Below are 18,471 nucleotides of genomic sequence, written 5' to 3' on the forward strand. Positions count from 1 at the left end.
TCCTGCCGCGCAGCTAGTGACGGGCGTGTTTCCCCAGGAGGCCTGGGCAGCTCCGAGGCAAGGGTTTAGAGAAGAAGGTTTTTCCAACCCACGGGAGCATCATCACACGCCTACCTTCCCAGCTGCTCCTCTCCGCCTGTCCCTGGCCGGCCCTCCTGTGCCCTCCTCAGAACTCAGGTTCAGGCCTCTTCCTTCGGAGGCCGCTGCGCACCTCCCTCGTCTAGGCAAGTCAGCTCCACTGGAATCCCTCTCAGTCCAATCCGAATGCACAGCCGTTCGCCGCCTCCACCCACCCCCTCCTTCCCTTATCTGGGAAGGGAGAGGAACTCCGGCCAGTTTGGTTGGCAGGGCATTCCCACCTCAAGGCCTTTGCATCCACGTGTCCCCAGCCTGGAACACTGCATGGCTGGCTCCTGTTGATTGTCCAGGGTTTGGCTTAGCTCAGCTGTTTCCCAGGCTGTTGCAACCCACCTCCCAGTGTAATCTCTTTAGAGCACTTACCACCAGCTGAATTCTTGTGAATTCATGTGTGAATGGGTGCAGTAGCAATCACTGTAGCCTATGTCTCCTGGAATGTAAGTTTCCTGAGAGCAGGGATGGCATCTCCTTTACATTAGAGCCTCACTAGAGGCACATAGGCACACACTAGCCATGGGCGCCATTCTCAGCCTCTCCGACACCTGTACTGCCCAGCTCCTTGCATCCCACCCAACTCTGTGCATTGCTGAAGGCACACCATGCATGTTTACTAATGACCAAAGGAGGCAGCCAGGGACATACTGGCGGGGGGTGGGGGAGTGGGGGGAGATGTACAGATGGTCTGTAAATGCAAGGGGACTGCACAGCAGGAGGCCTGGCTCCCCAGGGAGACTTCTGGCATCCTGGGCCCTGGCCTGTGGAGATGGGAGAAGCGAGGGCAGATAGATTGGAATCAAAGCTAACCAACTGCTCATTAGCCAGACACACCTCAGCCTCAGTTTCTTCAGCCAGAGGGCGGTAATAACATAGGCCCTGCATTGTTACTGAGCCTTTACCAGCAGACTTGGTCCTCACCCGGTGTGGCCATTTTTATTCTTTAGCTGTAGCTGGTGTTAACCACCCTCTCCTCTGCCTCACCCACCACCCCCGACCCCACCACCTACACACTTCTCTTCTTTCCAGTGCACTTCGGTAGTACTACCATTTGCTCAGGGTATTGGCATGTTGAGGTCTCACTCTCTTTCCAGAAACACCCACTGGGCATATGATAGGCTGACTGCTTTTAAAGCTGAACTATTCTTAGTAACAAAATGAACAAATAAAAATAACTTGGTGCAAATACTATTCACCTGGTCCATCTCACTCTGTTCCACCCACCGAACAGCCCCAGCCCTGGTTACTAACTCAAGTCCTCACTGGGATGCCACAGGGGATCGTCGGCTCTGGTATTTCCCCTCATGAAGCACACAGGCCTCAGGTGGCCTGAGCACATTGAACTTTGTCTCATCTCACACATCCTGAACCCCAACCCTTATTATAGCTTTCTCTGCTCGGGACATCCTGAGCCATCTGTTTGAATGTCACAGTTGAAAGTATGAAGAAGAGCTGGCACCAAAGTCGTTATACACCAGGTGCTGTTCTAGGCACTTTAGATTATATAATGTCATTTTTACAGTGATTATAATATACTGTGTTCATTTCATAGATGAGGAAGCTTAGGTTCGGTCCAGAGAATGCTCTTGCTCATGGGGCCTAATGTCAATTAGGTGAGAGCTCCATCCTTAGCCAGGTCTGCCGTCCCCAAGACTCACGCTCTTCCTGTCATCAGTAGACCAGTGACTCCCATGGGATGGTCTCAGTCAAGATCCAAAGGTGCTGTGAGAGTGTTCCCACTGGCGGAGCTGCAGGGTATTTGGGCGTAAATAAAACACAGCCCTTGACATCTTACTACACTGATGGACAATGACTTCAATGGGGTATGGGGGGTGACTCGGTAATATGGGTGAATGTAGTAACCACATTGTTTTTCATGTGAAATCTTCCTAAGAGTGTATATCAATGATACCTTAATAAAAAAAAAAGTATAGCCCTCAAGAACAGCAAAGTCTGTTGGATCCAAGGACAGTGGTGAAGGCTGGAAGGATCTTAAGTTGTTCCCACTGAGATCTCACTAGAACATCAGGTTTAAGTTCTTCCAAGGCATGCCCCGCTACAGATGAACCTTTGGCTTCGTTCTTTCCAGGTTTTGCCAGGCCAGCCCAACCACATAAGTACTCTGAGAAATACAATTAGGTAATTCCTGGAGGCAGGATGAGTAAATAGCCAAACGTTGAAAGCAATGAGTACAATTCCATTTATAGGGTTCTGCTTTCCAGTTTCATCTGCACATACAAAAAAAATGTTACTTATTATCTGTACTATAATTCTTTCACAACACATAACCAGTAAAAATCTTAAAACACTGAGTTAGGATTTCATTGCATTTGGTGACGAGGGTCCAGTGCCCCATCTTCGGGCTGGTAAACAAGCACCTGATGATGGCCAGGGATAGTTATACCACAGAGGTGTTTTGAGTGTCATAAGGTTTTAGACCCAGCTTTGTGCAACTTAAAAATACGCAGGAGCTCCGAGGTCTTGGAGACCATGTTAATCTTAGGCCAAAATCCTGCCTTGCTTTAATGCAAACTCAATCCTAGCACAAACGCGGGCAGCTAGTCTGAATACTGTGATTGAAGACAGCGGTTACCAGGTCTCAATGCTCCTTGCCTCTCCTCCTCTTTTCAAACACCTCCCACTTTTGGTCATTTTTCAGACAAACATGTATTGAGTAATTACTGCATGCTGTTCACTTTGTCACAGGGCCTATCATTTAATTTGTCCCTTCTCTCTGGGCTCTCTTCTGTTCTTCAAACGTTTGGTTGCCAAACTTAGACAAAATGCCTCAACAGATCACTACTAGAAATGCTTAAAATTGTGCTACAGATGACAAACTGGTGCTCCAGAGATTAACGTTAAGTTGCCCATTTTTATAAACTGTATCTCCACATAATCTGGGTTTTCAGCCTAACATCACTGGGTCTGCATTCCTGCAAGACAGCAAATCATCCAGAGCTAGGGCATGTGCCCTCTGGGACCTGAACTAGTCGGTGAAACCTTCCTGTACACATGGGGAAGCTAAGGCCCAACAGGGGTACCGCCACACAGCAAATCGGTAACAGGATCATCAGCCGAACAGCCCAACTGTCTCTCCTTACGGAGAAAACAGATGGGCTGAAATGACAGAGCACCACTCCAGTCTGACTATATCCAAGGAGTTCTACAAAATCTTTCTCAGAATCTCCATTAATCCGGATACATTTGTAGCCATGAATTTCTTACAGTAATACCTCATCTATTTAGGAAGAAAGCAACTAATATCTCCTAAACACCAACTAAGTGAAGGTAGATGACTGGAGAGGTTATGATCCAATCAGACACCTGAGTTCTTTTCACTCTGCCACTGTTTGGGCTCAACATCTGCTGTTCATATGTAGTCCAAATCATTAATTTATCATGCTTATCACAAGCAGGGATAGAAGGAGAAAGGGCAGTCACTATAGGAAAAAGCAAGAAACCACTTAGATTCCACCAAGAAATTAGCTGAATAAATTATGGTATATCCTTACAACCAACTACTACACATCCATGAGCAAGAATGAGGTAAAATCACATGTACTGACGTGGAATGATCTCAAGACTATTAGATGAGAAAGCAAGTGCAATACAGCATATGTAGCTGTTAAAAGTAGGGGTGGGGGGCAATGTGTGGGTATATGTACAGCTGTTAACATTACAGTGGTGGGGCGATGTATGTATATGGGTACATACACAAGAGCATATATAGTATGCTACTGTTAACATTAAAGTTTAACAGTAAAAGTTAAAGTGGAGGGGAGCAATGTGTGTGTATATGAGTATATAAACACACCTTTCCATACAGAGTATTATCTGTTGAAGTATATGCAAAGAACTGGCTAACAATGATTAGGGGGCTGAGGGTCAAGGGTGAATCACTTTTTACTATTTCTGTGGTTTGTAAATTGATTTTCTTAACCATATGCATATTACATATTTTAAAAACACTTTTACAAGAAAAATGTGTAGGAACACCATTTTATAGAAATACTCTTATATCTCATCACCAAAGTCCGCATTACCAACTCAGTTAACTTAACCAGAAAACTGCTACTACCCAGGATTTGAGCAGAATCCTGCAGATATTAACTGTATTCTTTCTGCTTTAGTACTCAGCCAGTGATGGGTGACTCTGCAAACACGAAAAGCCCAAAAATTACCTGCCCAAAGTGTAAGCGGGAGTGGATACAAGTGCATACCTCAGTCCATCTCCTTTCTTCACAAAACAAGAGGATCCACTCACCCACGGGGGCCACTTGAGACATTTAAGGGGCCATTTGCATATTTTTTTTACTGTAACTTGGGAACTGGACTTGTTGGGGAGGAGTTCTGAACTAGTTCCTAGCTCCTGGGCTTAAAGCACAAAGCCCCAAGTCATGGCCTTCGGTGTTATCTCGCACGAAGTTCTCACAGGCCAAAAGCAGTTTGCTTTCAACCTCATTTTACAGAGCAAATTGTATTTTAAATCTACAAACTTTAACTGTACGTCACTGAATTACTGGTAATACCAAACAGTTTTTTGAAAAATTTCTTAACAACATCAGAGTATTGCAACACTTTATTAAGAGAATTGGCTTTGAATTAGTAGCTGAAGTAACAATTGCATGAAGCCAGATTAGGTGTACTGCATAATACTCATACTTGATTTATTGACATTACTTAGCAATTTATTGGACAAAGGTCAAACTTTTTGTTTTTTATTAAGCACATTCCACAGTACAAAGCTGTCATGAATAATATCTGTACAATTTAATAGTTTCAATAGCTGTTCAGACACAAATTTATTTCAAACAGATAATTGGCAAACATAATTAATTACAAGTTAGAATTAGACTATCCCAGTGCTTTAAAACATTAATATAGCAGTAATTTACAGTTGCTCAATTATGGTTAACAAAATAATGTCCAGAGTATGGCTGGGAATTACTACTATAATCCCAGAAAGTCAGAATTCCTTGGGTGCCAAAGTCCCCTGCTATAATTTAGTAGGCACAATTCAAAAGTTGTGTGCATATTTAAAGGCCATAATCTCCCAAGGAACAAGAACTTCTATATTAAACATGCAAAAAGAACAACAGAAAGTCCATTTGTTCAGAAGAATTGCCTCCCCCCTCCCCACCAACCCCTTCCCCGGGCTCCCCTAACCAATCTGATAACAAAGCTGTAAGATGAAGAGCAGTAAAAGTTAAATCACTTTCACAACCACTGTCAAACTTACAACATCTACCCTTGTGAATGGAGATTTATTTTTTTACACCTTGAGACTCAACTTCTCAAAAACAAAAATGACTTTAGCCACATGTAGGAGGGAAGGATGTATTTTTAAAAAATGAAAAATGAAAAAGCAAAGCCAAATTACACACACACATTGATCCCCACACCATTCTCAATGCAAAGGACAAAACAGAGCCCAGGGACCTTCCCTTTAGTAGTAGAGTGTGCTTTCGCGGGAAGAGGTTTAAGTTTTAAGTTAACAGTAGGTTCTTATTGGTCCTTTAAAATGTTATCAACATTCCTTGATCTTTGGAAACAATGGCAAGGGGCAAATGAGAACCTAATATTGAACAAGGGGGGAAAGAGTGCCAACCGGATGCCAAAGTCCTTTCCATGCATGGTCAGCATCATAGTGCCATTCACACAGTAGGGCTGTGGAACATAGCTCTGAGAACCTGCCAGGGCCACAGCAGCAGGTGACACCAGAGATGACAGGGATGGGATTCGTGGGCTTGTTGCCCTGTACCACGTTAAGAGTACCCTTCCACTCAGATGGGCCTCTGAGCCAGCCTGACCTGACATATGGGCTGTAAAACATAAGCAGGCCCTGCTAACACCCTGACAAGGCCAGGACATATGAATTCATTGGCCAGGAAACTCCAGGCAATAGGGCCTTGTTTTTCCCTTTCCAGGATTACTAACACACATAATAATGATCTTTGACAGTGAAGTCAGATGAATACTATGGGAAGTGACCACTAGTTCTCAGAAGTACTTACAAGGAAAAGAAGAAAAAAACTTTAAAGTACCTCTCTACTGTATATGCTGCACAACAAATAAACAACTTGTGTTAAACTTTAGAAATTACATTTTAAAACAAGATTCCCATTAAAAACACACACACCACACACACACAATGACAAAATTAAAGACACCATATGAATACTGCAGAAAGGGTTCTAGGTAATCCACATCAACCGTGGCATCAGGTTCTTGAGCCCAGCCCAGGCTAAGTGCGAACACACACTGTATTAGTGTCTCAGGCACGGGGCCCGACTCCAGCAACCTTGAGGTTAAACTGTTATGTACATTTTATCTACATGCGGATACAGTATTTTAAATTAGGAGGCAAGCACACGTGTAAAAGTGTTACTCTACCAAGTATCAGGAGATGGTTGGGCTATGGAGAACAGTTAAGATAAGAAAGAGCTATATTACCTGTTGGGAGATAATATAACCTGGCTTACAGTTCTTTAAATTAAAAGCAATTGGTACAGAAAGGAAGTGTAATCCAAAAAATATTACTAAAACAATCCAGAGAAATTTTTCCATTGTCCAACATGTTCCTAATACAAGTCAGAATTCATAATGACTTGGACGGCCAAAAGAAGAATGCTAGCTTCTGAAAAGGAAAGCCCTGGACATTCTGGGTAGGTGTTTGGCACCCAAAATTTCACTGAAGAATGCTGTTTCTTAATATCAGACTGAAGTGCAAAGCAATATAAATTAGAGGCCAAGTCTTCTCTTGACGGTCGATTTACTTCTGTAAAACAGACTGTACGCTCCTTTTATATGAACAATTTACATTTGAAGAATTAGATTTTTTTCACTGATTGGGGAGGAAATGGGCTTCTCTGTTCTACTGGAAGTCGGTGGACCTAAGGTATCCTTCTCAAAGTAGAGGCCAGAATCGGAGGTGAGAAATGTCGGTTCTTGAAGAGTTAGGCTGTTTTGCATCTACCCCAGCGTCTAGAACCAATTCCAGCTTCAAAACTCAGCTGTGAAGAACTCCCTTAGGCATTTGGTAGCCATGTAGCCAGCCAGTAGTTCAAGACTAGGAAACCCTGAGGGTGTTAAAAAAAAAAAAAAGGATGATGGATGAAAATTCTAGTTAGAGAGATATACACCACAGCCAACCCACATCACACACAAATATACCTGTCCACACATAACACATTACTGATTTTCTACTAATCAGCATCAAAAATAGAAGCTGCAAGCTGTTAGAGGTACTATATACCAGGCATCATATTTATTTAAACCTCAATAACCTTTAAGGTAGAAACTATTACATTTACTTCACTAACAAGAGAACAAAGACTCAGAAACATTGCTCAGTTCAAAACATTAGCCACAAAGTGACAGAGGGAATTCAAAGAGATGAACTGACCCCTATAACCTATCACCTTTCAGGACTGCTGCTAAAAAGTATGCATATAACAAGGTATACTCACTATTAGACTTTGTATTTAGTATAATCTTTTATGACATCCGGAGCCTACAAAATCCTGTCTCATATCCACCACCCCCTCATCTATCATTGCAAAGCAAAAATATGCTAAAGCAAGTAAATAAAACATTCCTTCTAAAGAGAATGTTAATAATCAGAAATTACTTCTTTTTTGAAATAAATTATTTATACAAGGACAACACAGAGTAAAGGAAGAGTCTACCAAGTAGTTTTTTGACTATGACCTTTAGTCAGGAACCTATTTTAATCACAATCCCTAAATTCACCCATGGATATAAATATGTGAACATACACACACACACACGGGTGCGCACACAACAGTCCTAAGCAAAAACAACAATTATATTTACTATGTACAATGCAAAGTGACATTTTCTACTCTAAACTTCATCAAAACAATGTTAAAAATCCATTAACATGATTTCACAATAACTAATGGGTCACAACCCTTACAAACACTGCATTAAACCACTAGCCCTGATCTACAAGTCACTTTTAGGTCTAATATTCTATGGCAAAAAAAAAGGAAAGATTTTTTAAAACTTGTATGCTTTTTTAAAGGCAACTTTCCTAAAAAGTTGTCAATTTTCATAAACATCAAGAATCCTAATAAGCCTTCTCAATGAGTTCAAGAAAGATCCGATTTTATTCACCATTTGTTTTCCCATGAAGAATATTTAAGAGTGCCTGAATTATTAAAAAAAATATTAACATCATAGATAAGAAGTAGGCATTCTCAAGCACTGCTGGTGGGAATGTAGCAGACTGACTTAATTCTTCTAGATAGTAACATGACCCTCTGAATCAAAAGGCTTTAAACATTACACCTTTTAACCCAGACACTGCAGACATTTCTAGAATTCTATCCAAAGGTAATAAAGGGTTAGGCAAAGATTAAGCTAAAAGAATGCATCGTGGCAATGAAGTTTATAACAGCTAAAAGCTGAGGGGAAGACACACATATATAACAACAGGGCATATCCAAACAAGTATTATTTTGCCATTAGGAATAATTAAGACAAATACTAACATGCAATAATTTCACAATAAATAAAAAAAGCATTTAAAAACCTACAGTTATTGATCATAATTTTAAAAAGCTTGAAATGATATATACAAAGGAGTTAACAATGGTGAACCCTGAGTAGGAGCTTATTTTCTTCTTTTGGCTCATCTACTCTAATTTCCTAATAAGATCTTATATTATTTACTAAAAAAAGACAGCTACTGTACATACAGCTCTTAGGAGTTAGTAATCAGAAAAAAAAAAAACTCAGCAAATAAATCTACTGCTACATTTCCTGACAGAAATACTCTTACCTTGTATTTTAGGGGTGAATATTTTACTGCAAGGTTAAATCATCATTAGGGTCGTGTTTCTTATTATGCATAAATCTCACAGTATCACATGGTAATAATTTTTTTCATGTTACAATAAATGAAAAGAATTTGGAAAAGAGCAATAAAATCTTTGGAGTTGACTGCCAAGGTTGTCAAAAGTAATTCACTTTGAAGAGACAAACACATTTGAGGTTTCACTGCTTGTGCTGCTTAAAAAGCAGGTAAGTTTTTTCCATTGATTTATAATTGCAGATCATAACAAGGCAGTTGTTCTTAGGTTCCCAAAAAGGGGGCAGAGTAGGGCCTGGAAGAAGTAACACCACAGTTTCCTTTCCATCACAGCCAATCGGAGAAACAGCCTTGGTGATCATTATTTCATTTCTCAACCACAAGAATTCTTATTTCAGGGCACTTTAAATTAATATAGAAAAACTGTCCAATTTGTGAAATTTTACTATGTTCTATAATTCATCTATTAATAAGTATGCCCGATGGGGGAAGCATACTATGGATGTCTTGGATTTTGTCATGTGCCTCTCTAAGCAGAGTGTAAAATCTATCAAAAATACAGAGTTACACTTCAGTTGTTCTGTGATATACCTACTCCCCTGAGCTATTCCAGAAGCTCAGCTACAGCTATAGTTGTCCATGTCCTATTTTATGTGCTTCTCTTACGTGGAAAAATAAAAGCAGAGGCATATGTAGCTAAAGCAAAAGCACAGAGAAATGCAGAGCTTAGAAAAGAAATAGTTAAGAATGGAATAATTTCGTAAGACTTGTACACTAAAAACTGCAAAACACTGCTTAAGAAAACTTAACTGACAGATAATACTTAATTTATAGATTGGAAGACTCAACATTTGTTAAAGAAATTCTTCCCCAAAATGATCTTCAGATTCACAGCAGTTGCTATCATAATCCCAGCAGTTATCTTCATAGAATTTGACAATCTAATTCAAACTTGAATATGAAAACCTAACAGACCTAGAATAGTCAAAACCATTTTTAAATGTCTGGAAGATTTATTGGAGAACCACAGAGATCACGGAACAGAATAGCCAGAAACAGACCTACAAGTAAGTGGTCAATCGACTTTTCGACAAAGATGCTAAAGGAGTTCTTTGGGAAAAGGGAAGCCTGTAGCCAGCCAGTACGTGCTGAACAACTAGACAGCTATCTCTAAAAAAAAAAAAAAAAAAAAAAAAAAGACCAATGGCATTCTTACCTCACACCATACACAAAAGTTAGTAACTCTAAATGGGTCAAAGACCAAAATGTAAAAGTTAAAAATATAAAACTTCAAAAACTCTCCTGGTCCAAACCAGTAATCACTAGCTACACATGGTTAAATTTAGTAAGTTTGAATAAAGTATAATTAAATATAATTAAAATTTCAATTACATTCAATTAAAATGTAATTAAAAAATTAGTTCCTAAGTTGCACTAGCCACATCTCAAGAGCTCAATTGCCCTATGTGGCTACTGACTGCTACAGTGGACAGTGTAGCTCCAGAAAATTTAAACTAAATCGGTGGCAGAGAGCAGGTCAGTGTTGGGGTCAGGTCAGGCTTTGACTATAAGGGTGACATGAGGGAATTTCTGAGGGTGACAGAAATGTTAGCTTGATTGTGAAGGTGTTTCAAGGGTATATTCATTTGTAAAAATTCATCAAACAGTACACTTTAAATGGGTGCATATTTTACTTACATAATCATATCTCAATATTGTATGATTAAAAAAAGAACAACAGGGATGTAACAAAGATGACAGGGGCAGGGCATATATCTAGTACCTGACTGTACCAGTTTAAACAATTTATTCCTATTTTTTACTAAGCTATTATTTTTTTGTTTGCTGAAAGCAGCTATACAAGTAAGTACACTGTAGTTTCACACACATTTACTTATTTATGGGCAAATTCTAAGATGGCCTTGGAGAAGAGCACAAATATGTCATGTTTGCCCTGAGTATCATCTGCCAAACAAACATCAATGAGCTTAAAACATACTGGGCACTCTCCTAGACGCTGCAGCTCCACAGTAAAACAGCTCCACAGCCTTGTGAGGGAGACAGGCATGCAAGCAGTTTCAACACCAACTAATAAATTCCGTCAGATAAAGTAAAAGGGCAGGGGTAGACTGGGGATACCCACAAAGCCTTAATACAGGCAAGGAGCGGGAGGTGCGAAGTCTGCACTACTTAAGTGCAATTAGGGAAACTCAGCAGAATTCAGTCTGGTTGAAGTGTGGATTTTTGGGAGGGAGTAATGGGAGACTAGGACAGGAGGAAAGGTAGAAAGGACAGCAGACCTAGATAGTCAAAATCCTGTCAGCTAATCTAAGTAAACCTTGATCCTAAAGACAACAGGAAGCCAGTGAGGCAAAGGATGGCCAGGCAGGGCTAAGATAACCCTAGCTGGCAACATGATGGAAGGCGGGCTCAAGAAGGAAAGAGCAGAAGGGAAATCAGTTTCATCAGGCTCTGTTCCTCTGCCCGTGTATTTTTCTTAGGCTTTTTGCAAAGGGAGGTTGAGGTGGGGAGGAGCAATCATTCAAGAGATTCTTCCTCTGTAATTCCCTAAAATGTCTATTTAAGGCTCTGTTCAATAAATGTAATAATTCTGCCTTATGCATTTTTTGACTGACATAGAATAATCTAATCCAAAGAGAAAGCAGCAAGAGAGTTGGTCACTTCACAAGAGACAGTAGGAACACACCTAAGACCAGGAACAGCAACTGTTTACTGCAGGTCATTACAGCTCACCTCCCACACCCGAGAAGTCATCGCCGACCCACAGAGCACTTAGTCCTCTGGGGCCCACACATGGGGTCCCAGAATCTTTCCAAAGGTAACACTCCAGCCAGACCCTACTGATCAAACTGAGCTGGCATGAAGAAAAAATCTGTTTGCCATTCCTGTTGCAGACCCTTGGTTTATCACTGAAGATGGCACAGAGGCAAGACCAGAGGTCACCAATTTTTCCTACTAAAGGGCTGTATGATAAATATTTTAGATTACAGGCCATATGGGCTCTGTGGCAACTACCCAACTCTGCCACTTAAGCATGAAAACAGCCACAGACAACACAAACAATGAGAGTGGCTGTCTTCCAATAAAACTTTATGGACATCGGATTTTGAATTTCATAAAATTTTCATGTCACGAAATATTATTCTTGTTTTAATTTTTTTCAATTATTTAAAAGTATAAAAAACTATTCTTAGTTTGCTATGGTAGGGGGTAAAAAAGAGGCAGTGGATCAAATTTGGTCTCTGGCCAACCTTAGGTAAGAAAAAATTCCTGGAGATCTATTGATTGGGTCTTAGAGTCCTAAGTAAGGAGTACCTGAAAACGTGGTAACTTGGTGATCTAGGACCCAGCGGTTCCCTATCTTTTCATCAAAAAACAAACAAAAAACCCCACAGTTCTGCATGTGGACTTTCTTAAACTTACAATATTCAATGAACAAGAAAATATATAATGATAAAAAGCTAAACTTAATCACAATCTTTATATTCATATATATAAAGTAGCACAAATAGGTGCAAATATATTAATTCAATCTACAAAGTTTAATATGCATAGAATTCACGCTCCCTACAAAATTCTCAGAAATGGGAATACTGCTCCAGATGAACAGGGCCATCAGTTCCAAGGCCTCTCTTCCTCTAGGCTGGACACCCTTAGTAACCAAGACATACCACTATCAATGGTTATAATAACTCTAAGTCTTCCTGTAACTAGAACGAAGGACTTTGCTTCCAGAGTCCCTGTTGTGTCTTAAATGGACGAAGGACAGGTTTTAGGGGCTTTCTCAACAAACACCTTTCTTTGATCCCTCTTCTAGGGAACAGTCATGGTAAGTGGATTGTGAACAGGGGGGAGTAGATATTTTAAGTATCTGGTTGATGGTGACTTTTTTAAAAATAAAAGAACTAAAGGGCAGGAAAGAAAAAGGAAATTCTCACACCCTTCAACAGAATTTGAGGGACTTTACTGCTGTTAAATTGACAGGACCTGGGAAACTGTTTAGGAAAATAATTTCAAAAAACAGGAACCACTTTGCCAACATGAAAACCAGCAATATGTAGGATTCCAATTTAGACCTTATTTTGATGTCACTACAAAGATCTAGCCTTTGTAAAGTTGATACATCTAATAAGGACTAACCACTTTGGCTCCTATCACCGAGGAACCCAAACCACAAAACTTCCCTATAGGGGAAGGTGAATTCAATCAGTAAAATTAAAAGTGGGAGAAAAATACTCACCTGAAATGGGTAAAGTGCAGACTGTTATCTGGAGATGTAAGTGTATGTTCTGGAGGGAGAACGGGTCTCATTCTGGGCACTGGGAGGCACATTTAAGAAATCCCAAATCAAAATAGTGTCATCATGGGAGCTGCTGATGATTTGAAATTCATCAAACTGTAGCCGAAACACACGTCCAGAATGTTCCTGTGAAATATAACAACTTGATGAATAATATGAGACCTTTATTATCTCTCATATCTCACTATCAGGGATTTGGCATAGGCTGAATATGCAGCTACTTATCCAGGCTTCCTAAGTAAATTTCCAGAGCTTCATGAGCTTTGTCTTTCATCCCAGGAACAAATACTCAGCTTTTCCTTGTAAGCCTTTCCCTTAATTAAACTTTTGTATCCTAGATCCTGGCCCACTAACATGTCAAAGAAGAATAACTATGTGATAGCCTCACAAAGGGTCTTAGTAAGGTAAACAATAATATTTAATACCCATTCTTGACACATGCAGAAACTAGAACCAGAAGGATAGTGTATTTAACATGAACAAGAGTATCTATCTCAAACCACAGCCAATGCAAAAATAAATTCTGCAATACTATAAGCAGTCCCATAAAATAAAGAAAAAAAAATGGCCCTAACTATATTTCTGCATGTTCTATTTAATGAAAGAAACAAAGAATTAGAAATAAAAGGCAGAACTACTAAAAATAAGACAAATCTATGAACATTTCAAATGACTATCTCCTCAAAAACACACAAAAAGCAACTAAACTAATGAGCTTGGTAAAGTTGCTAACACAAGACTGGCATATAAAAATGAATTCTTTCTATATACCAAAGCAATAATCCATAGAATATAGATTGCAGGGAAATTCCATCATAATATAAAAAATGTGCTGTGTTGGATAAATGTAACACCCATATTAAGAAATCCCCCAAATCTACAGGAAGGAAGTACTTCGTGTTTTATGAGGAAGCCAATCCACCTACAAATGAGGAAGGCTGCTTTCCTATTTTAAATGGTATTAATGCTCCTTAGGAAAGAACTCACTATAATGTAAATGTCAATTATTCTCTGATTTTGGCAAAGCAAAATCAACAGAACAGGGCATTTCTCTGAAGGCACCTGTGAGATACATAAGCTTTCTGTGATACGCACCCCCCTCCACCAGGCCTATATGCAAGGTGGCCATCCTCCAGTCTGGGAACCCCTCCCATGTCAGCAGATTACTTACCACCAGTGTGCGCAAACACAATGTACTTGCTGGGGCTCGAGGGTCGAGAGCAGCTTGCAAGTCCCAAACTTTAATTTTCCTAGAAAGGAAAATGAGATCATGACTTGTGGAAAAATTAACATTTTACATATTGTCAAGCATTTCCTTGATGGAAATGAGTGAATTTGAATTGACTTTTAAAAGCTAATGTAGAACATGCTTCTATTTTTATAAGTTATTTAAACCAATTACATTTGATTTTGGAAAAAATAAGGACATATATATTTTGTCAGAATTGCTGACATATGTACCATAAAGAAATAATTTTTAAGGGAGAGAAGAAAAAACTTTAGGTTATCTAAGTTCAGTTTCTGACTGGATAATCTATGTCACCAAGTTCATTAATCTGCGGCCTCTCCAAGGCTGAGTAGGTGCAGTTGACAGAAGCTAGGGCTCTCCATGGAATTCCAGGGATACCTTTCTCCAAATGCTGAAGGTTAATAATAGGAATATAAACAGACCAACCAACCCATTTGTGAGATATATATATAAGGTCATCTTGAAATGTTTACAGTTGCCACTTGCTCATTTAAAAAGTCATGAGAAGTAAACATAATGATCTTCATGTAATTGTAGATTAATGATACCAAAAAATAAAAATAAAAATAAATAAAAAAATTTTTTTAAATGAACACTTTAGAATTTTTAAGGAAAAAAAAAAAAAAAGTCATGAGGCTTTTTAAAGATTTGTTCAGTTCACCAAAAGGGAAGCTAACCCCCACCTCCCCCAAAACAAGCAAGGAAGCCTGGTTTTATTTAGGGCTAAGGCAAAGACCTGAATTTCCACACAGTCTAAACTCTTCCCAGAGTTTACAGTAATGGTTAAAAGTGTAAGTTTAGGAGCTACAGAGGCTCTACATTGTGGAATTTAGCACAAGACAGTTCACCCTTCTGGGCCTGTGTGGCTTCACTTGATCAAGTGGTGGGATAACCCCTGCATGGTACCTGGCATATCATAGCTCCTTAACACACACACTACTTTTCCTCTTGACATAGGTATAACAGTAATAGTGCATCTGAAAATTTGAAATACATACCCATCATAGGCCCCACTGACAATCCTCTTGTTATCAAACCGGATGCATCGGACCAATTCTTCATGCCCCTCTAGGACTCTTAAACAGGCACCACATTCGATATCCCATAGCCTGGAATGAAAAGCAGATTTCTGTGGAACAACTTCCCACACAATTCACACTATCTTCAAGTTCTTTACATCTCTCCTATACGTGATTTTCATTATCCTGCAATTCTTTGTTTCTACCTCACTCCTAGTCCACACTACACATACAATGATAAATATGTATATTTACACTATTTGTATGTTTTTAAGTACTAACGGTTAAGCCTTACTTTTCATTTTTTCCTTTTATATAGTTTGAAATTTTAAAAAAATCACATGCATGTATTACTATTTAAATAAGATTACCCTTGATGTCTGAGTAAATGAAATAATGTAGCCAAATGATGTAGGAAGGACTTTTCTGGAGAAATAAGCAATGCAGGCAGTAAAGGAGAAAAGGTACATGTGTGTGTGCGTGTATGCCGGCTTGGCGTGGGGCAGACAAGTGGAAGGGTGCATAACACATATAGCCCGGAATGAGATTTCCACCCGAGGCACTTCTAGCCTGGGGTCCAAGAGGCCAACTGAGGTTACAAGTGGTGGACCAGCACGGTAAGCTCCCTCTCCTGATAAGGTTTGGAGACAACCCCCTTCCTAGATATATACTGTGTACTATGATGGTCCAGTTTACAAGGTCACTGCAGGAGCCTCTCATTAGGTTATGCAGTGTCTGGAAAATACAAACCCATTGACTACATCCAGCCCTTTTCTCTGTATATGATAATTCTGGAAGTAGTTATTCCTTATTTACAAAAGGAAATCACAGCAAACTAACATGTACAAAGTTGGCAAACTAATTCTATAGTGACCTTTTTTTTAGCCTCTCCACAGTAGCTCCTATCATATATCCAATGACAGCTACTTTCATCACCTCTTCTCAACAGCTTCAGTGACAATGGCTTAGCTGATCTACTGTGAACAGACCCACTCAGCACTGCCACCATGACTCCAAAGGGGCTGCCTTGTACAAACCGTGAAGCAATACACGTTATTATTTTATAAAACCTCAAGTATTCCAATAAGTAAGCTAAGGATTCTTAATTGTTGAAAAACTAATACAAAGCATAATAAATTCAACAGAACCAAGATTTAGGTTCTCAAATTAACTTTTATGAGATCTTAAAACTTTTGGCAGTTTTTATTGTTTGCTTTCTCTTTCCTTTTTTATTTTATATATAATCTTGAAACCAATCTTTATTTTGTACAAACATGAGGCAATTTGATTATTAAAAAAAGCTATTAACATGTGTTAGGACAGTGGAAACGTGAGTTAAATCCTAAATCAGTATTTAAAGGAGGTTTTTAATAAGATATCAAGTGTTTAAGGATAGTCATATTTACTAGAAAGCAAGGACAATTTGAATGTTCAGACAACAAATGGGAGATAAATGAATGACCAAATAGGAGTGGTTGATTTTGTAAGAGTCTTGGGAGCTCCCATCTGTTAGGGAAGCAAGCAGGAGCTCACAGGTAAGGGAATGTAGGGAGTCGGACTGGAGAGTCCTCTGTTCTGAGGTGTCCCGGTATTAAGAGATCTTGGGTGGAGTGGCGGTTGTAAAACCCTGTATGCTGGGGGAATTCTGGAAGAACACCCAGGGCATACACAGTTTACCCACTTCAGTATGCAGAGCCAATAGATTTAAAAAATTACTTTAAGTTTTCTTATCTGAAGCATCCGTGAAGACTCTTTTGAGTCTTTTGAATATTAGGAATAGGAGGTAAGTCAAAACAGTATGGCAAGATTCCCGTCTCTGTCAGCATACCAATTTCTACCCACCTTATGGTATTATCTGACGATCCACTAACAACCAGCCGGTCCCTGTACTGGAGACAGGCAATGCCTCGCTTGTGCCCATTGAGAGTACGAACAAATTCACAGGTACTCGTGCTCCAGACCTAAAGGATGCATTAGCAATAGTTTTAAAGAATGAATGTGGAAAACTCCTCCCACAATGTAACTTTAAAAAATCAGACCTAAAGATGACCAAAGCACCTGATTAGGAAATACAGTTGGGGGGCTTGGGTATAAATTGGATAGCATAACATTTTCTTGGCTGCTCAGTGATAAAACTGGAATGAAATACAGAGGGAAGTTGTGAATTCTCCAAACCTGAGATAATCACAGAAAGAATATCTCCTGGATGGTCCAGACATTCATTTGCCCAGATGGAAGAGTTTGGGCCAGCTTTTGTTTTTATGCCAGCTGACATGTCAAATCCAATGTAACTGATGTGAAAAAACTTCACCTTTCACATCCTCCTCTTTTCCAGCATAGCTTCTTAAACAGCTCCATTTGTTTTGACACATCACTCCTAATATTATGTATGTGGAATAAATAATTCCTCTTTTGTGAAACCATCTGCAAGACTTAGATCTTCACAGACGCACTTAATATGTGACAAGACAAATAAGGAGATGCAAACAGCCAAAGTGCCTGGTTTATTTTCTCAGCCACATTTTAGTTGAATAAGGTAAGTGGATCTGCACATGCACACCAATGAAGCTAGACCCCTACCTCACACTATATACAAAAATTTAATTGAAAATGAATCAAAGACCTAAATGTAAAAGGTCAAATTATAAATCTTAGAAGAAAACACAGAGGTAAATCTTTTCCTTGGTTTACACAATTGCTTTCTAAATATGACAATAAAAGCACAAGCAACAAAAGACAAAGATTGATAAATTGGACTTCAACAGAATTAAAACTGTTTATGTTTCAAAGAGCACCGTCAAGAAGTGAAAAAGACAACCCACAGGATGGAAGAAAATATTTTCAAATAATTTATCATTTACTTGATAAGGATTTGTAACTATAATACATAAAGAATTTTTGCAACCAAGCAATA

At 39.3% G+C, this 18,471-nt stretch overlaps 1 protein-coding gene across 7 annotated transcripts in view; it reads right to left on the reverse strand.

The window, feature by feature from the left end:
- Positions 1–4,834: 4,834 nt before the first annotated feature.
- The window catches only part of FBXW11 (F-box and WD repeat domain containing 11), a 121,542-nt gene continuing 107,905 nt past the window's right edge, over positions 4,835–18,471 (reverse strand). For all 7 annotated transcript variants that reach the window (XM_017640757.3, XM_017640753.3, XM_017640751.3 and 4 more), the window contains 5 exons: positions 17,400–17,518; positions 15,537–15,647; positions 14,461–14,539; positions 13,230–13,415; positions 4,835–7,211 (listed from right to left, as the gene is read on the reverse strand). In XM_017640757.3, coding sequence (XP_017496246.1) covers positions 13,254–13,415; positions 14,461–14,539; positions 15,537–15,647; positions 17,400–17,518 — 471 coding nt within the window. In that variant the 3' untranslated portion in view covers positions 4,835–7,211; positions 13,230–13,253. The remainder of the gene's footprint in view (positions 7,212–13,229; positions 13,416–14,460; positions 14,540–15,536; positions 15,648–17,399; positions 17,519–18,471) is intronic.

The sequence above is a fragment of the Manis javanica genome, chromosome 1 (genome assembly GCF_040802235.1).
Source record: "Manis javanica isolate MJ-LG chromosome 1, MJ_LKY, whole genome shotgun sequence".
NCBI lineage: Eukaryota > Metazoa > Chordata > Mammalia > Pholidota > Manidae > Manis > Manis javanica.